The following is a 24,107-nucleotide window of genomic DNA, read 5'->3' on the forward strand; positions in this document are numbered from 1 at the left end:
ATATTTTATAAAATAATTAGCCGGAGACGGCTCTTTAACCTAACGAGATGAGAAAGCATTAGCAACATTTTTAACAGCTGAGGCTGACAGCCAGCTGGTTCACGGGTATCCATTAGGGCATTGGCTGGTCTGTGGCCATCGTAGGCAAGCGTGCCGAGATGAGGCAGTCTTGATTGGGGATGTAGAATCATTTCATGCGCCATATAATTTAATAAGAGGAAGCGTTCTGAAAGCAGCTTTAATCGCTCGGGAGCTCCTGGGCTGTGGAGTCACAGAGGTCACCAGTAAGGGTGGGCAGCAGGGAGGGGCTGGCTGGCTTCTCTCATGGTGCCACACTGACTGCTTATGCAATGTAGCCGCTAAGAGACTGAGCCATGATCTGGGCCTCATCTTGCTATTAAGGTTCAGAAAAGGGCAAGCAGAATGATCCGCGGGGTGGAGCAACTCCTCTACAAAGAAAGGTTATGACATTTGGAGCTGCTTCTCCTATTTTTGGTTAAGAGCAAAGATCTGTATGAGAAGACATCAGTGGCGTAGCGTGGGGGGTGCAGGGGGGGCCGGCCTCACCGGGCGCAACATCTGGGGGGGGGGCGCGCTCGCACTCGCAGCTCTCTGCCCCTACCTGGCTCACTCAGGGTTAGGAGGCGCAAATTACTTGCCTTGCCCCGGGTGCTGACAACCCACGCTACGCCACTGGAAGACATGGAGATAGAGATGTGCAGAATTCTGCATGGCATGGAGAAAGTGGATAGAGAAAAGGTTTTCCCTGTTTGCATCTCCAGGAGATGCAAAGAGGTTCAGGGAACATTCTTTCATATGTGGTGGACTTGTAAAAGAGTAAATGAGTATTGGGAAATGATCCATAATGAATTTTTAAAAATGTTTAAAAGTACTCCCCCCCCCAAACCAGAGTCCTTTCTGTTGGGGATAATTCAGGCTGAAATTCCCTGGTGTCAAAAAAAAAAGAAAAAGGTTATTTATGTATGCCACTACTGCGACCCATGTTTTGTTAGCCCAAAAATGGAAAACGAGCAAGGTCCCAACCAAAGAAGAGTGGCAACTTAAGTTGACAGAATATACGCAGCTTGCAGACTTAACATATAGAATAAGAGAACAAGAAGAACATACTTTTAGAGAAGATTGGAAAACGTTTATTGAATATATGGGAAATAACTGTACAGCTGAAAACGCTGGCAGCATTAAGATAAATTCAACAGTGTAAATAAGTTACGATGGATGTAATAATGGAATACTGAATGGTATAGTTTCTGTAAAATATGCAGGGATTTATGATATGTAAAATGAACCATGGAAAGAGATGAAAGGAAGTCATCGATATCTTAAGGATGTAAAAATGAGTACTTTAAATTGTAAAACAGAAAATTTTATATATATATATATATATATATATATATATATATATATATATATATATAAAATAAAAAGAGAAAAGGTTTCCCCCCTCTCTCGTATAACACTAGAATTCAGGGAATGAAGCAGAATGTTGGAAGACTTCAGGAGAGACCAAAGAAAGTCCCTCCTTTGGAATTCGCTGCCACGAGTGGCAGTGATGGCCACAAACTTGGATGGCTTTAAAAGAGGATTATATAAATTCATGGAGGACAAGGCTGTCAGTAGCTGCTAACCAGGATGGCTTCATGTAGCTGCTAACCATGATGGCTTCATTCTACCTCCCCCGTCAGAATCAATATGCTTCTGAATGCCATTCGCTGGGAATTGCAAGGGAGGAGAGAGGACTCTTGCTCTCATGTCCTGCTTGCAGGTCTCCCATAATGGGCATCTAGTTGGCCACTGTGAGAAGAGGACCAGGCAGGCCGCTGGCCTGATCCAGCTAGCTCTCCTTATGTTCTGATGCACCACATGGGTTCCAGCAATGCATTATCTTGCAGCGCTCCATACCACGCCACCCACCTTAATGTGCAATATTGGGATAATAAGGCAGACCTACTGTCATGGTCCAGTCTATGGGCAATTGAAGTCCTGGCTGAGGACGTCGGGACTGGGGGCAAGATGGCAGGGTGGGAGCAGGAGCAAGAGTCCAGAAGCCAGGGGTCTGAGGGTCAGGAAGCGGGGAGTCAGGAAGCCAAGATCCGAGGATCAGGAAGCAAGAAGCCAGATGCAGCAAGGCAGGAAACGTGTTGCTGTTGCAAAGAGCTGAAGGGAAATGCTGACCTTATATCCCTTCCCAGCTCTTGCCACCAGGTGCAGTGAGTTACCAAGCGGCCTCACCTGTGCGGCCGCGCCTTGCCTCTCCAGAACAAACTTAGGAAGGCCCCAGTCCTGCAAAGCCCTTCTGGTCACAGGGCCTGGCTCCTGCACACACTCCTGACACCTACCTTATACGGCATGTCTCTGTGAGAGTTGCAAAGCTAGGTGTCTGTGAAGCAGCCATTTAAAAACTTGTTGGCTCTAAGAAGCCTTCGCCATAACCTGCCACAAAAAGTGCAGGGTATGGCAGAGGCATTGTGGGGAGTGTTCCAGGCTGCATACTCAGTTGACATCAGACTCTGGCCAGGCTTGTCAAGCCTCACTTTTCACCCTGCATGAACTAGAACGTGCCCAGAACATAATAAGGATTAGAAACGTGGTTTAGGAGATGATTGGCAGTAGGAGGGTGAGAGCTCTTTTTCAAGGAAGCTTTTCTGCTGTAATTGATCACTTAATTGAGGAACATCTGCAGAATCCCAGCCGTTCAAAAGCCATTGCTCTTCATCAGGGATAGCCAGTGCAGTGCCCTCCGCTTGTTGCTTGACTCTGACTTCCATCTGCCCCAGCCGCCAAGGATGAGGGGAGCTATAGCTCCAGCAACACCTGGAGGTCAACAAGCTGGCTGCCCCTGCTCTATTTCATCATTTTTATTAATTGTTACTTTTTTTAGGTGATGATGGTCCTTGTAATGGCCAGTGTGTGGGGCTACATGCCATCAGGCCTGTGCATGTCTTCTGTGTCCCCATGGTTTGCATATTACAGGGAAAGGCCATAGCTTAGTGGTTAGAGCATCTGCTTCTTGTGCAGAAGGTCCCAGGTTTAATCCTTGGCATCTCCAGGTAGAGCTGGGAGAGGACCCAGTCTGAAATCCTGCAGAGCTGCTGCCAGTTAGTGTAGACAGTACTGAGCTAGATTGCCCAACAATCTGACTCAGCATAAGGCAGGTCCCTAACCATACGAGTATCCATAGGTCTATAGTACAGCATCTGCTTTGGGTGCAGAAAGTCCCACATTCAGTCACCATCATCTCCAGGTAGGGCTGAGAATTATTCCTTTTCTTAAAACCCTAGACAGCCACTGCCAGTCAGTGTAGACAGTACTGAGCTAGATGGGCCAATAGTCTGATTCAGTATAAGACACCTTCCTATTTTCCTGTTTGCAGAAACTAGCATAGGACTTCCCCACCTTGAGATCTTCTGCCTTAATGGAAGGTGGGATGGAGTGTGGGGAAAGGGGCAGTGATAATCCTCTAGGCTTGGAATTCCCACAGCTGTGAAGGTGAGCTTAAAAACATCCAGGTGTTGTGTCGTGAGATCTTAGAACCCTAGAAAGGACAAGAGGAAAAGCAATGATCATCAGGTTCAGAGCTACCCAGTTTTCCCCAGTCACTCATACCTATTGCTCATGGCGTTAGGCATCACTTCCCCGTTTGTCAAGCCCGCTCCATTTGCACCCCCTTCCTAAAGTTTATCTGCTGTGTCTTGAATCAAACCTCTCTTTAACTTGTGTCTCGCTCATGCCCTTGCGTCCACAGCAGGGGGTATAAATCAAGATGTAATCACCGGCCTGAAAACTGTGCTGCAGGACTCAGATTTATTCCCTGCGGCCAGCTTCTGCAATAATTTCCCCCCTCTAGTGTTTTCCTGCAATGGATGGAAAACATTCAGCGTCACATAAGCCACTTTGGTTTGTCCAAGAATCTCTTTCTGGCCTGCCTCAAGAGTGAGCAGCTTCAAGGGGAATGGATTATCTGCCTATATCTGCCCAGGAACCAATATACTTGTACCTGCTCCCATAGAGGAACAGACAGAGGGTTGGACCGCGGGTGCATCCACATTTGATTCCCAACAGCTGGGAATTTGCATGCAGACAGCAAGGAGCAGATGGACCTTGGCTGGGAAGTTTTGCATGCCAATAAGCCGATGAAATCTGAGAACAATCTCTTTTTGACATTGTGTGAGAGAGCAGCTCCACGTAGCGGGGCAGAAAGTAAACAAGGATGGAAGAGGGAAAGCCCTACAAAATCGTACAGCTTGAAAAGTAGAGTTCCTTAAAAACCATGTACAGTTTTGTTTCAATTGCTAGTATTTCTCAAGAAACAATTTCACAGGAGAAATATGGAATGTGATAGTGGACATAGAACTCAGCTTTCTGAGAATCCCAGGTTGTTATTATTAGCTTCTTTGTCCTCCTCCTCCTCCTGTTCCTCCTCCACCAGTTTTTAGTGCTTATCGCGGCAAAGAAAGTGTTGGGAGGCAGCTCAGTGTTGCCTTAGCTCAATGATACAGCATCTCCTTTGCATACAGAAAGTCCAATATTCAATCTCCAGCACCTCCAATAGAAGGATCAGGCAGTATGTGATGGGAAAGACTCCTTGTCTGAAATGCTGGGGTTCCCCTGCCAGTCATTGTAGACAATCCTGAGCTAGATGGACCAGTGCTCTCACTCAGAATCAGGCAGATTTCTTTATTATTATTATTATTATTATTATTATTATTATTATTATTATTATTATTCTACCCCACCCATCTGGCTGAGCTTCCAGCTAGAGAAGAGACTGAATAAAGCACAACGGCATACCTCCATTGCTCTCCAACCCCCCATTATAAATTATGAAAAGCAAATAAAAGTAGGATGCTGTATAAAATAAGACAATCACACAATCCTGCATAATTTAGATAGGTCACGGAAACTGGTTCATTTTTTAAAAATATGAAAGAAGGCTCAGATTCTTAGGAACCAGAATCCTGTGGCTTTTCTGTGTCCTTTGTTGATTTGCAAGCATATACAAAACATTTCCACAGCTACCACTGTTCTTTCCCACCTCCATTTCTTTCTTCTCAATCACTATGTTTGAGGGCTTCCAAAGGTTGGCATGATATACTAGCTATTTGTTATTTGTGATCTGCACAAAGCCCTCTCTTCCTCTAAAGGGCTCAGGAGAGAGGCGAAACCTACTTTCATTTGTGCCAGGGTTTCGAGGAAATAGCAGGGTCTCTTCCAAGCCATTTGAGAGAGTTTCTGCTGTTTTCTGATCTTCACTTCAGCTTCTGCAGAACTTGGGGGACGGGATCTGTGTGCTGCTTAAGTGTTTTGCTTTGGGTGCTTGTCCTTGGCAAGTAGATTTGTAGAATACAAGGCAGTGGCTACTAGCTGAGACGTCTGTGTTGTATCTCCAGGCAGCGTTTCTCTGAATGCTAGGTGCTGGGAATCATAAGTGGGGAGAGCCCATTTGACGTCAGATCCTGACTTGAGGCTTCCCAGAAGCATCTTGCTGGCCACTGTGAGAACAGGATGCTGGACCAGCCACAATGGCTATGCCATGCCTCCACAGTCGGAGGCAGTAAGGCCTGTGAATACCAATTGCTGGAAGCTTCAGGAGGAGAAAGTCCTCTTGTGCTTGGGTCCTGCTTGTGGGTTTCCCACAGGCAACCAGCTGGCCACTGAGAAACTGGACGTTCTTATAACTAGATGGGCTATTGCTCTGACCCAGCAGGGCCCCTTTTATGTTATTAAACATATCTGACCTCCTACCCGTCTTTTGCAGGTACCTGCCACTGTAACCCCTACGGTTCCTATGGAGGCAGTTGTGACCCTGCCACGGGGCAGTGCTCCTGCAAACCTGGCGTGGGGGGCCTGAAGTGCGACCGCTGTGAGCCGGGCTTCTGGAACTTCCGTGGCATTGTCACCGACAGGAAGAGTGGCTGTACCCGTGAGTATTGCAGTCTCAACCATGAATGGGAAATTTTTGCCAGAAGATCCTGGACGTTTGCATGACTCCTGCCCAGCATCAGCAAAGCTGTTTGGTGGCAGAGTGAATGTTGACGTTGCATTTTTATCGCATGCTCTTGGGAAGGTGCAGTAGATCAATAGTAAATCAGGCCCTTTGCATGCAGAAGATCCCAGGTTCATTTGTTTTCCAGCACCTCCATATTAAAAAAAGGGTCTGATGGTAAATCATAGAATTTTACAGTTGGAAGGTACCCCAAGGGTCGTTTAGTCCAATTTTAGGAATCACAGCTGAAGAATCCCTGACAGATGACTATTTTTAAAACAGTGAAAGAGAGTCCACCACCTTTTGAGGGGGTCCGTTCGACTGTCAAGCAGCTCTTACTGTCAGAAAGTTATTCCTAACGATTCACAGAATCATAGAATTGTAGCATTAGAAGGGACCCTGAGGGTCATCTTGGCCAATCCACTGAAATGCAGAAATCTCTTTTTGTGTAATTTGAATTCATTAGTTTGGGTCCTGCCGTGTGGAGTAGCAGAAAACAAGCTTGCTCTATTTTCCATGTGGCAGGCCATTAGATACTTTAAAATACGAAGCTAATTGGATCCATGAGACTTGATATAAGGCAGTTTCACATATCCAATTGTCTTTTGCATGCAGAAGGTTATCTCCCTGTTGGGCTGGGGAAGACCTGCCTAATACCTTAGAACAGCCTCCTCCAACCTGGTGCCCTCCAGATGTTTTGTACTACTGCCGCCATCAGCAGACTCCCATGCTCTTTGTCTGAGGTCTGCTCATTTTCAGACTGTTTTGGCCTTGGCAGTCATACAAGGAGCAAACCCTCCTTGGAAGCTGACAGACTCCATGCCCTCTCCCTGCAAGACCAAATCTGTGAGCAATAACAACGTCCAGGTCTGGAGGTCAGGTCACATCCACTGTTTGTGGTGGCATGAAGTCGTTTTTCAAAGAGTTGCAGCACGTAGCCAGATTTACAAAAGGTTTGCCTTAGGTTCAACTTGTGCGTTAATTTGAAACAGATGAGCCTGTGCTTGTAAGATGTGGAGCAGGCCTTGCGGCAAGGGAAATCGCAAAGCCCTGTCAACAGGCTGGAGGAAGCTGATCTGACCAATTCCGTCTTGTTAGTTCATGGGAGTTGAAAACTCCAGATGTTAAGTGGAAGCTTTCCCCCTCCAATCCCCTTCTAATAATAATGTTCTGCAAAAACATACCTTTCCTTTCCTCCAGATGGTAGAGAAATTTGTTCTGATGCCTTCCAGATGCTGGCCATGGGAGAAACCCGGCACTCTCTCTTCCAGATGTTAGTAATAACCATTTTGGGTTTCACTTAGCCAGATGTTAGTAGTAGTCCCCATGAGAAATGTATTCTTGCTCTCCTCCAGATGTTAGCAGAAGCCCCAGATTTAATCCCGCCTGTTGTCTCCAGCTGTAGAAATGAATATTTTGCCAGCTGACTGAATAGGAATCAACCTACATTTTGTTCCTAGCTTGAAGGTGTTAGGTTTTCCTGCAGACTTCAGCCTTCCACTTCATAAGCTTTTAGTTCTTATTCCTGAGGTGACACGTGGCTGAAGGCTCAGTAAAACTGATGAACCATCCACCATGCTACATTTACATTTATTAATGTGAAACAACAACAAATACCTTTAGAGTATCTACTTCCAGTGCAACTTGCAGTTATACGAAATTAAAAACAATAAAACAAAAAGAACAGATTCACACATACAAATAACTATATCAATGTTTTATTTAATTTTATTTCTTACATTTATATCCTTGTCTTTACTCTAAGGAGCTAAAGGAAGCTTATGTGGTTCTTGCCCCCTTCCTCTCCACTTTATCCTAACAACATCCCTGTGAGATAGCTTAGGTTAAGTGATATGATGGCTGTCCCAAAGCCATCCAGTGAGCTTCATGGCTGAGGGGGGATTCAAATTGCTACAACTTTCCAGTCTGACACACTAAACACTATATACCGTATTTTTTGCACCATAACACTCACTTTTTTCCTCCTAGAAAGTAAGGGGAAATGTCTGTGCGTGTTATGGAGGGAATGCCTACGGGTGGCATGCCTACGGATTTTCCTCCTCTAAAAACTACGTGCGTGTTATGGTCGGGTGCGTGTTATAGAGCGAAAAATACAGTAAGCACAACAGCATAGTAAAACCCAAGTTAAGTAGTGCCTTAAAAAGAAGAGGGGGAATTAAAAAGGCTCCACCTAGTGGTTATGAAAGGAGGTACCAGGTAAGCTTTCTTGACCGGGTACCACAACTTAAAAGGTCGCCACTTGCCTAACTCTGGTCATCATAGGTCACTAGGTGTGTGGGGTGCAGAAGAGGCAGACAGCATTCTACCCCTCCTCTGGCAGCCCTCTGCATTCCTTTGCTAGGTGCAGAGGAGAAGGGTGTTCTACCTCCTCCACTCAGCAGCAAGCAGTGCTCTGTCCTATCCTTGTCCACTGTACGAGCCCACAGTGCAAAACAGCAAGGTAGGTAGGCTGCTTCAGCACCAAGGAGAGCTCCTAGTAAGCAATGCAACTTGTGCTCCAACATGCAAGTGAACTGAGGATTTATTGGCTTCCAGTTCTATGGGCACTAGTGCTGCGGCCTTGGGTTCAGAGGGCTCCTGGTCTGCATATTTCTTTTCAGGGCTAAGAACCCAGTCTAGCTCCTTAGCACCTAACTCTGAATCCTGCTTGTTTCTGGACTCTGGAGCCAATGACATGTACTGTTCATTCTTAGGAGTAAAAAAAATGCAGGCTAGTAACTTTTGGTTGGGTTAATTTAGACTCCAGGCCAATAGGCTAGTAGTTTGCTGGTGGAATGCAGTTTTCCTTCTGGTCACCCCTAGCTAAAAACCCAGCTCTCTGTTTCCCCACACCAGTGTCTTCCATTTCCCCCCCCTCCATTTTGACACCCCAGATGGCCCCTTATATTTCTGTTGAGAAATTGGGGCAAGGGATACAGCCCAATCTTGATCACTTTCCCCAGATCTGTATTGAGACTATTCCTCTGTGCAAATAAGGAAGTGAACTGCGATAGGGCAAGTGGTGGTGGTGGGATTAGGGAAGAGAGAGAGAGAGAGAGAGAGAGAGAGAGAGAGAGAGAGAGAGAGAGAAGTGGAGGCAGGGGAAGGCTGTGTTAATTTCAAGCTCCATTGGAGACAAAAGCAAAGGAATCGATAAGGTGGTGAACGGGGAGAGGGCGGAATTATCATGGGAAGAAGAGTTATTTGGAAAGGATAGCAAACAACAAAGAAGTGTGTGTGTGTGTGTGTGTGTGAGAGAGAGAGAGAGAGAGAGAGAGAGAGAGAGAGAGAGAGAGAGAAATTATTATAGTGATACCATCCCCCTCTTCCTTTCTCTCTTGGGCGATGGATCCGAATTGTTCTGAAGCAGTCATTCCTCAAATGGAGATGGCTTTATCCATCCCAGCGATTAAAAACAACAAGCCCTTCCTCAGAGTTCAGCACTGAACTGGGAGTTGAGACTCTTGGGTTCCATCCTGGGTGCTGAGAACAAGTGTTACCTCATTAAAGTTATAAAAGCCCACGCTCACAGTAGGCTTAAGAGCTAATAAGATCACGCTGGGAATTGGGATGTGTGCATCTAATGGCATCACTCATTAACCACTGGAACTGACGACTGGAAGGGGATTGATGAATCCTCCACCATCCCAAACCCAGCTGTCCCTTCTCAAAAGGAACCCACTGTCTGCAAAATGAACCAGAGAGTTTTGTTTTCCATTGAGAGTTTTCAGACAATAAGTGGTTTTGTCTTATAACTTTATGACCCTCTCCCTCCCATTCCCTTCTTAAACGCTCGACAGAGAGCTGGGAAATTCATTGGGGGTGGGTTCGGGGTTGCAGTCAGGATTTGCCTGTCTGGTGTGCCTAGAGAATAGAGCCAAGAACATCTGCATTTGTGCTCACATGCCCTTTGATTTGGGGTCATGATTGGAAGTTTTACAAGACTGGCTGGGTGCAGAGGAATGGTGGGAGGCACCAGCTGGGGAACCCCCAAGGAAAGAAGACTCAGAGCCCGGAGATCGGTGATGGGATGACAATGACTAGTCAGATGGAGAAGAGGGAGCAGATTAGCAGGAGGAGGTGCTAGAAGCTGAAGAGGCAACAGGATTTAGTGATCAGGAAGAGGCTGTGGCAGAGAGCAGTCCGGAATCAGAGGCAGAAGTGGAGGCTGGAGAGAAGGGGGGCCAAGAGGCAGAGATGAGGCAGGCTAATGATGAATGCAAGGAGTCTCCCCCTCCAGCTGTAATCAGCTCCCTTCCCCCTTGGTTTCCCAGAACCTGCAGGAGTATGAAGAGGGCAGAGCAAAGACAGATCAGGCGGCGAGGTCTCAGGTTGCAACTGCCTCATTGGGGCGAGAACTACTGGGGAGTTGCTGTTCTTACTAGGCCTGAACTGTTTTGTTTCTTTGAATAAAGAGTTAACTTTGCTGACACCTTGTGAGTTACTGTTGATCTGCACCCAGCTATATACATGGCCCTCCATGTTGACCTCAACTATCCATCCAGCCCATTAAGAATGTAAGAGGTGGCCTTAACTCATATGTAAACATTTTTGAGGTTTGCACTTCCACAAATGCCACACAGATGGCAGTTCCTGTCCAGTCATGACAAATGGTGGTCACATCCGAACCACACATTTGAAGCACTGTTGTGATGCTTTAGGAATGACTCCTTTAGTGTGGCAGCACCTGTGCTTTGTGGAACTCCCTGCCCGTTGATCTAAGGCAGGCGTCATCACTGTACCCTTTTAGTGGCCTGATGAAAACTCTGCATGTTTGGCTGCATCTGTTCTTAATTTTTTATTGTGTTTTAGAGGTTTTTAAATAAGCTTTTGTATTATTTTAAATGGTTATTTTTTAAAAAATCACAGAAATGTTTGCCCTCACCCCCACTCTGGGCTCTTTTGGGAGAAAGGGCGGGATTAATAAAGATATTATATTTAATAAATAAAAGGATATCTTGAATACATAAAAGAACAAGAAGAGCCCTGCTGGAGCAGAACAAAAGCCATCTAGTCCAGAGTCCTGTTTCTCTCACAGTGGGTCCATCAGGTGCTTCTGGGAAGCCCACAAGTGGGGCAGGAAGGCAGTAGCCCCCTCTCATTGTTACTGCCTGATATTTTCAGTTGGTGGTGGAGTGGAGCACATAGCAAGAGGGAATGGTCTCTTGGCATTTGATGTACTTTCCCCCACTGGCATTTGTTACCATTTCCCTTTAAAACCTTCGTATGGCAGTGAAATCTATAAGTTAAATGATGCATTGTTATGACAGTGCGCTAAGGGTTGTTAGGGGACTCAAACACCCCTCCATTCTCTTCGCAGAGCTACAATTCCCAGACTTTCCTGGGAAGAGGGAGAGTGATTTTTAAACCACTTGAGAATTATAGCTCGGTGAAGAGAAGAGGTGTGTGTGTGCCTCCTAACAATTTTCAGCACCTTTAGCAAACTACAGTTCCCAGGGGAGTAGCCATGGCTGTTTAAAGTAGTATCATAGAGCTTTAACTGGATAGGGCCAGAGGGAGAGGGGGGAATTTCTGTGTCATATATTCAGTTTGTTCCTTCCCATCCTGTCGCCTTCCTGTGAAGCTTGCCACTGTGATCCCGTGGGCTCGGTGCGCGATGACTGTGAGCAGATGACAGGCTTGTGTTCCTGCAAAACCGGCATCACCGGCATGAAGTGCAACCAGTGTCCCAATGGAAGCAAGCTGGGAATGTCTGGCTGCGAGAAAGGTGAGTGGGGAGGGGCTGCTTTCTTCGTGGGCTTTCCTTTCCCACATTGGTTTGGAGAACCCAAGATTGCTGCATAATACAACCGTTTGTGAATATGGCTTTAACACCTCTCTGGCTCTGTGCGCTCCACACAGCCTAAAGCACATTGCTTCCCCCAGAGAATCCTAGGGTTCCTGGCTCTATTAACAAACTACAGTTATTTGGGGGGAAGTCATGCGCTTTAAATGTGTTTTAAAATGCAGCAGTGTAATGGCAAAATCAGAAGTGCATGGTCCCTTCATAGTAGTCACAACCACACCTTTCTAAGATTAAAGGTAAAGGGACCCTTGACCATTAGGTCCAGTCGTGACCGACTCTGGGGTTGCGGTGCTCATCTCGCTTTACTGGCTGAGGGAGCCGGCCTGCAGCTTCCGGGTCATGTGGCCAGCATGACTAAGCCGCTTCTGGCAAACCAGAGCAGCGCACAGAAACGCCGTTTACCTTCCCGCTGGAGCGGTACCTATTTATCTACTTGCACTTTGATGTGCTTTCAAACTGCTAGGTTGGCAGGAGCAGGGACCGAGCAACGGGAGCTCACCCCTTTGCGGGGATTCGAACCTCCGACCTTCTGATCAGCAAGTCCTAGGCTCTGTGGTTTAACCCACAGTTCCACCCACGTCCCTTCCTTCTAAGATTATACAATATTAATTAGGGGTGTATTGCAACAATTAATGCAAGTCTCCATGTATTGCTTTTCAGCTAGATCTACTATTTCAGCATGTGCACGTACATGGACAAAGGATTTGGAGTGCTTCAGTATCTTCTTTCGGGGGGGCCTTAAGTTGTGCTTCCCATGCAGCTCCTACATAACAGAACTTGCACACCACTCTCTTGAAACGGAAGCACCTTGTGTTTTCGGTGTTCCTAAATGCTTAGCATGGGGGCATACAGTGGCTAAGAAGCTCCCCTTTCGTGCAGATTGGGCAGCTCTAGGATGCTAGAGACAGGGACCCTGCTGCAGAAACAGTGACTTCTCGTGACCCCAGACCACTTCCCCACTGCTTAGATATGTGGTGTGCATGCCGCCTCCATCATCTGCAAAGGAAGACCTACCAAATGTTAGTCAAAATCCAGATGTATGTGTTTTCATGCCATGCCTCTCCTGTTATTTATCCTACCCTACTCAGACCCATCTGCACCCTCGTCCTGCACTGAAATGGTGTGTGAGTTTGGGGCATCCTGCGTGGAAGTAAATGGCTTTGCACACTGTGAGTGCCCATCTCCACTCTGCACGGAGGCCAACATGACCAAGGTAAGTAGACACAATTGTGTCCTTTCTCTGCCCTACTCAGCATAGGACACCCACCCACGCGCTCATGACATTAGTAGATCTAAGCTAGTCATGTCATTAATTTCAGTGAGCCTCTTCTGACTAGGACATCACATGGGAGACAACTCCTAGAATTTATTGTTCCCATTTTACAAATTGGGGGAACAGATGAGCTTATTTACAGCTGAACTCGAGTCACCTGTGGTCTTACTACAACCTGACCTTGCTTCACCTTCCACTGCCCTCTCTTCTCGTGTTAGCTGTTGCCAAGAAAGTACTTCTTCATTCAGTGCATAGTTAAATCATGAAACTTGCTCCCTCAGAAGGTGGTGATCGCCACCAACTTGGAGGCTTTAAAAGACAACTGGACAAATTCATGTCGGATAAGGCTGTCAGTGGCTATTAGCCACAGTGGCTATACTCTGCCTTCACAGTCGGAGGCTGTATTGTTTTTGAATATCGGTTGCTAGAAACCACAGGAGGCGCTTGGGTCCTGCTTGAGGGTTCCTGCAGGCACCTGGTTGGCTACTGTGGGAACAAGATGCTGGATAAGATGAACCAATGGACTGATCCAGCAAGTTTTTCTTATGTTCTTACACTTTTATGTTCCTATACCCCCCCCCCCCCGAATCCTACTGGGCTTTGATCTCTGTCCTTGTTGTATCAGCAGAGGAGCATCCCTATTGCCTCTCCACTGGAGAACCTGGATAGCTCAGTTGGTTAGTGCATGGTGCTGATAACGCCAAGGTTGCAGGTTAGATCCCTGTAAGGAACAGCTGCATATTCCTGCAGTGGACCAGATGATCCTCGGGGTCCCTTCCATCTCTATATGTCTGAACTGCCATTATCTGTTTCACTCTCACTCATTCACACACACACACGTCAACAGGCTCAGGGCTGATGCTCAGCAGACACTGCATTAATTGTTTTGCTTTCTGCCTTATTGTGTTTTTGATATGGCTATAATGACTGTGATGGCCCCTTAATTTTTAATCCTATTATTACTGAGTGCTGCTTTCATCTCAACACAGTTGCTGTGGAAAAGTGGAATTACAAATATGAAATCTGATCAAATATCCTAGGTCTGCGGCTCGGACGGAGTGACCTATGGTGACCAGTGCCAGCTGAGGACCATTGCTTGCCGGCAAGGGCAGGTCATAGAGGTGAAGCACTTCGGCCAGTGCCAAGGTAAATACATGAGCACCATGTCAAGCTTCTTGTTTGGGCAGTGGCGTAATGGTTGTAGAGTGCTGAACCTGGACTTGGGGCGCCAGGGTTCAAATTCCCATATAGCCACAAAGCTTACTGGGTAACCGTGGGCCAGTCACCATCTCAAAGCTAACCTACCTCATGAGGATGTTGTGAGCAGAAAATGGGGAGGGAGAAACCACGTATACCACCTTGAGTTCCTTGGAGGAAAAGTTGGCATATAAATTTAATTCATTAATAGAGAGATAGATAGGAACTTGGGGATGATTGATTGATTGATTGATTGATTGCATTTACACCTTGCTCTTTAGCCAAAAAGGGTCCCACAGTGGTTTATATGCAGCCAGGTAAAACAAGACATTCCCTGCCTATAGGCTATAATCTATATTTTAAAAAATGACACACAAGGGAAAAGGGACAGGGAGGGTGGGGGGTGGGGATCAAACTCAGGCATCAATTTTTAAACAGCTCTTTTTAACTACTACTGACAATCAGTTATGATTACCAGGGGTGCTGGGGATGCAGTTGTGGGGTTATGGACCAGCTAAAATGGACACAGGACTATATATTTATTTTAGCCTTTGTAACCTGCCTTATAGACCCAGTAGGTCCTCACAAAACGTGAATGGGGATACTGTGACCTTTCTGATGTTGGGCTACAACTCCCAACATCGCTGCCCATTGGCAATGCTGGATGGGGCTGACAGGAGACAGATCCACAGCTAAAAATGTCCATTAAAAAACAACAACAGTGGAAAGATCCAAATGTCAAAAGCTGCCGTCAAGGTCTGAGTTAAGGTCTGGGAGCTATTCAGCCTTCCAATGTTGTGTGAATGTAATAAGCAGGGCTCAAATCTTAATGACGAGCCTTCAGGTTTTTCGACCCTGTAATTGTCAAAAAGCCAGATATCAGATTTGTTCTAAAACAAAAGAGAGCAAATATATACACTCTTTTGAGCCTTGGTGCCTGATGAGAGGTTATTGATTTTGGCATGTGATATGCAAGCCAATCTGATGTACTCACTTGAGTTGCAAACAAATTGGTATGGGAGCAGGTCTCAAATTCCAAAGGCGTGCTTTGGAAATCTGTTATCTCACAATCAGTGGTGGAGCTAAGTCGTTTTAGACTCTTGACTCCGTGGCCATTTTTTGTGTAGCAGGGTGTGTGTGTGTGTCTTTAAATAATAAAGTGCATTACTTCACCCACTCCAACATGCAGTCAGCACATCCTACTGTATTTGAGGTCCCTCCTGCTCCCTTCTGCCCAGTGGGGCCCTGGACAGGTGCCCCAAAGTCTTGATGGCACCACCACTAAAAGAACTATTTCGCCCCAGTTTTAACATGGCGATGAAGAAGCACCATGTGTCACACATGCAAACTTGTCACTAATCAGAAAAGTAGGGAAGGCCCCTCATTCAGTGGTAAAGTGCCTGCTTTGCATGCAAGAGGTCACATGTTTAGTCCCTGAGATCTCCAGTCTGGAACCCTGGAGAGCCACTCAGTGGAGATTGTTCCTATGATAGCCTACTAAGTGCTTTGCAAACTACAGACACCAGCACCCATGAGGTTTATTCACCCACTTCTCTGTCCCCATATGTGACGTGGGCCGAGCCAGCTTTGGCAGGTAATGTGTTCTGCAGGCCTGACTGGTCCTGGTCTACCTCTTAACCACTACCTTCCTTTTGCTTTCCTTGCAGAATCCATCACTCATGCCAGCCACGCTACACCACCTGCAACCTTGGGATCGCTTCTCCCTCCAACCCCTCAAGCCACCCCCCAGGTTCCTGAGCTGCCCAGGACGCCAGGCAGCTCCCAGCACTTTGAAGTCAAGGCTTCCCCACAGAGCCACCCAGTCACGCGGCGGATCAGCACCTCCCCTCGCCCAGCCACAACTGCTTGGACCACGCATGGTGTCCGCCAGACCACAATCCGACCTCTGTCGACTGCCCCGGTTGTCCCAGTCACCAGCCAGCCAGCTTACGTTGAGCCAGGCAGTGCAGAAGGCAGTGGGGACCCAGAGATGGGCATCAGTGGAGACCAAGAAGGCAGTGGCGCAAGCTCCACCGGTGAGCTGGCTGCGCCGTTTTGATGTCAGTTCTTTGTTGCCTGAGGACCATGCAAAGGGGTCGTATTGGCCTGGCAATGCATTCTCCCATGCATTTTATACCTAAAAGGGTATGCTGTAATCTGGGTGCCACTGCGGAGAAGGCCATGTCTCTGGAAGGGGGGGACCACATTTTTAGGCTGGCTTTGCTGATCAAGTTTTTCTTTAAAAAAAATTGTGACTACCAGGGTCTGGTTGGACCCTACATAGCAAGTTTCTTGTCCGTGTGGCTTTGGAGTGCAAGACACTCAATGGCTACTAGCCACTTAAGGCTATATTCCCCCTCCAACGTTGGAGGCGGAATGCCCCTGAATACCAATTGCTGGGAATCATAAGTGGGGAGAGTTGCTCTCATTGTCCACCTAGCAAGTTTCCCATCATGGTTGGTCACTGTGAGAAGAGGAGGGTGGACTATGATGGGCCATTGGCCTGTTCCAGGAAGGCGCTCCTTTCGTTCTTACTCATTGTATTCTCTTGGGATGGCTTTAAAAAGTGGACCAGGCAAATTCATGGAGGAGAAAGCTCTCAGTGACTACTAGCCATGCCTCTGAATGCCAGTTGGTGGGGGCCACAAGGTGGGAGATTTGCTGTTGTGCTTGTGTCCTGCTTGTGGCCTTCCCATTGGGGCATCTTGTTGGCCTCGGTCCAGTATACCTGAAGGAGCGTCTCCACCCCCATCGTTCTGCCCGGACACTGAGGTTCAGCGCCGAGGGCCTTCTGGCGGTTCCCTCGCTGCGAGAAGCCAAGTTACAGGGAACCAGGCAGAGGGCCTTCTCAGTAGTGGCACCCGTCCTGTGGAACACCCTCCCACCAGATGTCAAAGAGAAAATTAACTACCAAACTTTCAGAAGACATCTGAAGGCAGCCCTGCTTAGGGAAACTTTTAATGTTTAATAGGTTATTGTATTTTAGTGTTCTGTTGGAAGCTGCCCAGAGTGGCTGGGGAAACCCAGCCAGATGGGCGGGGTATAAATAATAAATTATTATTATATTATTATTATTGGCCCCTGTAAGAAAAGGCTGCTGGACTAGATGAGCCCTTTTGAACTGACCCAGCAAGCCTCTTCTCAGAGGCAAATTTGCAAATATTTTCCTCACAGTAAACGTGGTAGCCCTTTTATCACAGACCTGTCCTGCAGGAATCTGATCGAGGAAAACAACAGGATTTCCACAAAGAAACCTCTTGTGGTAGGAACTTTAAAATCCTAAAAGTTCTTCTTCTCCCCCCCAAAAGATTTAAAGCCTTCTTCCTGTTGTTATGCAGGGGACGAGGAGATGGAAGAAGCGAGGGTCACGAGCACCCCAGTTATAGAGAGGGCCACGTGTTATAACACCCCCTTGGGATGCTGCTCTGATGGCAAGACAGCTGCGGCCGATGCAGAGGGAAGCAACTGCCCAGGTAAATATAGTTTTGTTCAATTGTAGCCTGACTTCCATGGGCAAAGTGGTCCGTAACTCGCCTTAGTTGGGAACAGAATCCCAGCTCTGCTTAAAATCCATTAAACTGTCAGCCTGGGGACTCAGCAAATTGTAGTTTTGCAAAAGAGGGTACTGTTGTGCTCTGAGGTACAGCCAGGGTGTGGGACAAGGTTCAGGCTGGAATGCAAGGCACATGTTTGGGTTGGATGCAAGGCAAGGTCCAGGGACACAGAGCTCTGAAGCTGTTCTGGGAAGGAACAAGCTATAATGGAGCCCTTATATAGTAGCAGCAAGAACAGCCTTACCGGTAGCACCAGCTGCGTTTCAAGAGGCTGTTCTACTTCAAGGACCAAGTCTTCTCCAGTAACCTCCTGCTGTGATGGAGCAGGGGAGCCTCACGTTTTCCTGGGAGTCCTCTGAATCACATCCTCGGGCTGGGGGTGGGGGCCGAAAGCGCTTCTGGGGCTGACCCTGCATGCCCTCTTCTGCTTCAGAGTCCTTGCCCTCATCCCCTGGAGTTGAGGATTCAGACTCCAGGGTTATGACGGCCGTGCACCTTGGTGAAATTTGCTCAGCATTGTTACTCTGTCCTTAGTGACCTTTGAAGACTAGCTCATTTCAAACCTCTTTTTCCTGACCTTCTTCTCCACTGCCAGTGAACCCTGGGTAAAGTAATTCTCTTTTAGGGACCAGGCCTTAAGTTCCCTCACAAAACTTCAGATCTTTCTAGGAGGCGAACCGTGGCAGTCAACCCTGTTTCAGCCTACGTTCAATGTTGACAATGTAAACATTCCCTTGGACCAGGGATGGGGAAACCACGGCCCTCCAGAGGTTGCTGGACTCCCATTTCTGATCAGCCCAAATCCTCCTGGCCTAGTTTGGTTGGGGTTGAGGTGAGTTGTAGCTCATCAACATCTGGAGGGCCACTTTGCCAGCTGCCCTGAAGCTCCTGCCTGGCTCCTTGTCTGCTCTACTGTTGTGGCCTTGGGGATAACAATGAGGGGTTTGAGGGCCAAGGCAGCGGAAGAGGGAGAATCCAGTATGGTGGCTGGAATGTCTGGGTCCAAAGGCTCCTGAAGGTCTGACCATGGTGTAAAGGGAACATTAGGGAAGGAGCTGATTTCGTAACCATTTATAACGTTGTTATACCAATCTTTGGTGCGACAGCATTTGGAATATTGTGCACGATTCTGGTCACCACACTTCAAAAAGGATATGGTAGAGCTGGAAAAGAGCAAGCAAAATGATCAAGGGGGTGGGGCAACTTCCCTAGGAAGAAAGATTCTACCATCTGGGGCTTTTTAGTTTAGAGAAAAGGTGAGATTAAAAGGCGACATCATAATTTATAAAATTAAGGTAGGAAGTGGATAGAGAGGGGGGGAAATTGCCTCTCTCGTAGCACTAGACTTTGCAGGACTGACAGCTACAGACATCCCACTGGTGTCTTCTAGGAGGCTGGCCTAATTGCTTTGTGTTTCCCCATTCTTTTGAAAGGATGCAGTCCTGACCATGCCCATTGTGATACTACTGCTCATTGCCTGTTTTTCCTGGGGTTGGGGTTGAGTGGGCGGTCTTTTGAAGTCCATGGAAACATCAATGCATCTGAGGAAGAAGGTTGCTTCACACCCTCCTAGAGACTGCAGAGGGAATGAAAACAGGGCAGCCAACAGCAACCTAATGGGCTGAGTAGATTTGACTCTGCCTGATACCAAAACTAGAGCAATCTGCCTAAGCGGCTTCTCGAGTCCAGCTCTGCTCCTCAGCAGTAGCAATTACAGCAAAATGTCTTGTGGCACCTTAAAGACTCTTGGCTGTTTTTGCTGAACGACAAGCAGAGATGGCTGACGCCTCTGGAACTTGAGCAGAGATTGAGTCTGGGACTTCAGCAGGCAGGACACTTTTTGCTCAGCTACACTGAGCTGTGGGTTAAGCTTCATAATCAGAATGTTTCCCAGGTGTGTGTGTCCTGATTTCCCCGTGGACAAATGAAGTGGCTTTATCTTTACTGAAGGGAAGTGTATGCTGCCCTTCCTCCCAAAGGAGCCTAATAAAAATCACAATTGAAAACAAAACAAAACCACGTTGGAGCATTTCAAAATGTAAAAAAAAGAAAAGGCCCAGTAGAACATCTAACACATATTTAAGAACAGATGTAACCAAATAATGCATTTGGATAGACCAGCTGAAGCAGCAAACCTGCCTGGCTTTATGTGAGGAGTGATGTATTTCACAAAAAGTAAGTTTCTAGTGCCTATTGCTACAGAGGCAAATGGCAACATCCCTTTTTGTCTCTCATTATAGCTCTCAGCATAGAAAAGCATAGCAAATAGCCAGATATTTAGAGTTGTATCCAGTGCTACTCCTACTCAGAGTCGACCTGCTGAAATTAATGGACATGAATCAGTGGGTCTACTCTAAGCAGGACTAAGCTGGGTCTAAATCCCCACCACCTCTCTTTTTGAGAAATTAAATTCTGTCCCCGGCATTGACAGCTTTTTCTGACAAACAATCTTTACTTTTGTCTTTTTGAAAATGTAGTAGAAATGTGGTAGAAAATAAGAGGAAGTTGCATCAGTAAAACTGGGAAAATAAGTGTCTTCCATCAAGACTTGTTTAAAATTAATATATTCATAATTCAACATGCACAAGAAGTCGGAAGGGAAAGGAGGCATCATTATCAATACATCCCTCTCCCCAGTATTGTGAAAGAAATAGGATGCTGACCGCATATAGCTGGACTGAGATGATATCAAACATAGGAATCCCACTAAGTCACATTGAGGATTAGGCTGGTAAAATGTTTGAATTGCTTTCATCACATGTGTCTCCTTTTTCTCCTTCATTTGTGTATTAAGGATACAGAGTACTCAGATTCTCTTTTGCTTTTAAAGGTGTTTTGCTATGTTGATGTGTCAGAAATAACCTGTATGTATAACAAAATGCTGGCGTTCGCAAAGGGGGCGTCACATTTCTGCAACAGAAATAATTGAATAGGGTTGTATCCAGCCACGCCCTTTTCAGAGTAGACCCACTTAAACCAATGCACCTAAGTTAGTTATATCCATAATCTTAAATGAATCTTAAAAGTAGAACTGGCTTTGGATACAACCCTCAATTTTTAACATTTTTAAAACACAGGTTTATGGCTGTACTCTCATGCTGCCAGTAAACCTTACCTTTACCTGACCATAGCCACTCACTTTCACCCTTGTCCTTTCCTGGATCCCTTCAGTCCTTGCTCCTGTGGTTTCTTAGAGAATACCATGCGGCAGCTGTTTCTGCCTCCTCTTTCCTTTCTCTCCGTCCCTTTGGGAGTTTCCCAGAAGCCCACGTTTTCTGCATGTGAGCCCCGCACTCCCCCAGCCTTTGTTATGTGACATGTATTCCTTCTTCCAGCTAACCGTCTTGTTCTCTTATTACTCAGCCAGTCCAGGACAGCCACCATCCAGGGTGGAGCTTGGAGGAACCTGTATGGTAAACTCTGCCGATTCTAAAACACTTGGAGCCTTTGCCTTATTGACCCAGCATTCTCAAAATACTAACCTCCATAGCGCTGAACACCCCCACCCCCAACCCATCCAGACTAACCCCAGACTCTGGCACTACCCATATACTGCCATCTTCTCGCTTCCCCTCCTCCGCCAAGGGACTGAACACTCTTTATGGTTGCTTTGCTGTGAATACTCTGTTGTTGTTGTTGCTGTTCATTAATGCTGTTTGCTTCTCTGTTGAGCTAACAGATTTGTGTCTCCTCCTCTGACTTCCCACCCCTTCCCTTCAGCAACAAAAGTGTTCCAGGGGGTTCTCATCTTGGAAGAGGTGGAAGGTCAAGAGCTTTTCTACACGCCAGAGATGGCTGACCCCAAATCAGAGCTCTTTGGGGAGACCGCCAGGAGCATCGAAAGCGCGGTGAGCACGAATGAATAGGAATAGGAATATGCTGAGGCCCTAACATCAGCCCCCAGAAGCCCTTCTCTTTGGCCTACGATTTGGTTAGCATGCATTAAGGGTAGGCCTCTTCAGTGGTAGCCTCCCACTTGTGGAATTCTCTCTCTTGAGGTTGTCTCCCTCTTGTTAAGTGGACCCTAAAGGAGCAACCAACGAGACCTGCAACAAAATGTTACCATGTGGATGGTCTTTGTTCAGGATTCCAGATACTCCATTGAGATCTTCCTCCTACCCTCTGGTTTTGCATTCCCTTTCCCAATGTGCTGCAGCTGTTGAGCTGTCTACCTGAAAGGTCCCTCTGCAAATGTTTCTAAAGATTTTTCTTTCACAAATCTCAGGGCTTCACCAAGCCTGCTGATACTTCTTCTCTGGTGGTTCATAGCCTGAACATCAGAAACAGATGAGATTACAGTATATTTTACAGCATATTCAAAACCATTCACGTACCTGTGTTATATATTTACTAAAAGACAGAAGTCATGTGAAATGGTACCACAAGTACCTTTCCCTAAACCTTTCTTGCTTTCATTTTACTTTCTCACTGCCCCACCTGCTGGACCTTTAGCTGGACGAACTTTTCCGCAACTCTGATGTCAAGAAGGATTTCAAGAGCATCCGGGTACGAGACCTGGGCCAGAGCAATGCCGTGCGTGTCATCGTTGAGTCTCATTTTGACCCAGGTGAGTGCCGCACTCCCATTTCTGCTGGATAATAATATTAATAATAATTTATTATTTATACCCCACCCATCTGGCTGGGTTTCCCCAGCCACTCTGGGCGGCTCCCAACAGAATATTAAAAACACGATAAAACATCAAACTTTCAAAACTTCCCTGAACAGGACTGCCTTTAGATGTCTTCTAAAAGCCAGATAGTTGTTTATTTCCTTGACATCTGATGAGAGGGCGTTCCACAGGGCAGAACAGGGATCACTTTCACTGGGCTGACCCAACAGGTGCATGCCCTGACTCTGTGAGAACACAGACAATACATGGGAAGTGGTGTCTGGTATAGAGTTCCACCAGACACCACTTCCTCTGTCTCTGTGTGTGTGTGTGCACGCGCACACACACACACACACACACACACGGCTGAGTACAGTACTAAGACCTTTTAGATAAGTGCTTTATAAATGCTTTGAATTCCAGCTGATTTTTAATATGTGTTTCTTGCAGCAAAACAAAATTTTGTTTTAATGCCCTCCAGACCCTCCTTCTTTTTATTGGGTTACCTAAATCATTTGCAGTCCAGGAACAAATTTTTACACTCACGATGGTATTTTAAAAGCAATACAATCGTATTTTCCTTTGGTTGAGATGTTATAGCACTGACATTCATCCTTGTTCTTCTGTTCCATTTCCCTCCTGCTCCCTTCCAGCCAAATACAGCACTGCAGCTTAACCATTAATAAGCCACTACCCTTCATAGAGTCTCCTTGGTAGAGACACCATCTGGATTCAAATGGTGAATCCATGGAAAAGGTGCATGGATTAGGGAATGAGTTAAACACCACTTCTACTGCTCTTCCTGAATATCAAACATACAACTTAATACAGCAAATTAACAGGTCACCCGGGTATTATTTCTTACCATCTCCTGCACAGCTATTAAATGAAGGTTCCAAACTATATTCTAGGACTAAATTATGAGAATAAAATTCCATTCAAGTGTTCCATTCATTGTATTTGCTTTCCCATAGGATTTTTATACTGTTTTTCTTTTATTTACATTGCCATTTGTATGGATCCTCATTTGCTTGTTCTTCCTCTTCTTCCTACAGCTATCTTCTTGGAATTCTAATTTTCCCAGCATTTGCCTGACATCGGCATTATTATTTTTGAGTCCAATTAGTTTAAATGAGTAGCCCCATTTGTATTGTATCCTAGAGTCAAAGAGCAAAGGCGTGTATTTTTTTTGAAAAACTCTTCTTTTCAGTAGCGTTTCAGCACACAAATAATTGAAGATTGAGACTTTTTGTCCCTATACAGATAGATCCAAGGAATCTCAGGCTGCTTTCATGATTTAGTCCTTTAAATAAAATCACACCATTTTGGCTGTGAAGTCTTTCGGTCGTTGCCCTGCAGGCAGCTGAGGAGTGAGGGCTCTGTGAGCTCTTTCCACATCACTCAGGACTACTTTTAAGGCTGGAAATTGCTTGTTAAGCCATTCAATGAAAATGCTTTCTTTTCAGACCTTCAGTCCCCTCCCCCCAATCTAAAATTGCCCCTCCTGCTTTAACTCTCCCATGATTCTTTGTGTGATTGGAGATTTGTTGTAGTTTTGATTAATTTCTTAATGGCAGAGATTTATGTCTCATTCTGAGTTCCAACGCTTCACTGGCTGCGACTGACAAATCTGTAAGTTTTGCAGATAGAGCCTTTAAGTT

The 24,107-nt window shown here is 46.3% G+C and overlaps 1 protein-coding gene across 6 annotated transcripts in view; it reads left to right on the forward strand.

Moving 5' to 3' along the window:
• The window catches only part of AGRN (agrin), a 257,944-nt gene that overhangs the window by 202,084 nt on the left and 31,753 nt on the right, over nucleotides 1-24,107 (forward strand). For all 6 annotated transcript variants that reach the window (XM_083628357.1, XM_083628359.1, XM_083628358.1 and 3 more), the window contains 8 exons: nucleotides 5,777-5,941; nucleotides 11,589-11,732; nucleotides 12,899-13,023; nucleotides 14,124-14,229; nucleotides 15,948-16,316; nucleotides 17,619-17,753; nucleotides 21,555-21,682; nucleotides 22,287-22,401. In XM_083628357.1, the coding sequence (XP_083484483.1) occupies nucleotides 5,777-5,941; nucleotides 11,589-11,732; nucleotides 12,899-13,023; nucleotides 14,124-14,229; nucleotides 15,948-16,316; nucleotides 17,619-17,753; nucleotides 21,555-21,682; nucleotides 22,287-22,401 (1,287 nt within the window). The remainder of the gene's footprint in view (nucleotides 1-5,776; nucleotides 5,942-11,588; nucleotides 11,733-12,898; nucleotides 13,024-14,123; nucleotides 14,230-15,947; nucleotides 16,317-17,618; nucleotides 17,754-21,554; nucleotides 21,683-22,286; nucleotides 22,402-24,107) is intronic.

This window comes from Podarcis filfolensis (assembly GCF_964270895.1).
Source record: "Podarcis filfolensis genome assembly, chromosome: 8".
In the NCBI taxonomy this organism is placed as follows: domain Eukaryota; kingdom Metazoa; phylum Chordata; class Lepidosauria; order Squamata; family Lacertidae; genus Podarcis; species Podarcis filfolensis.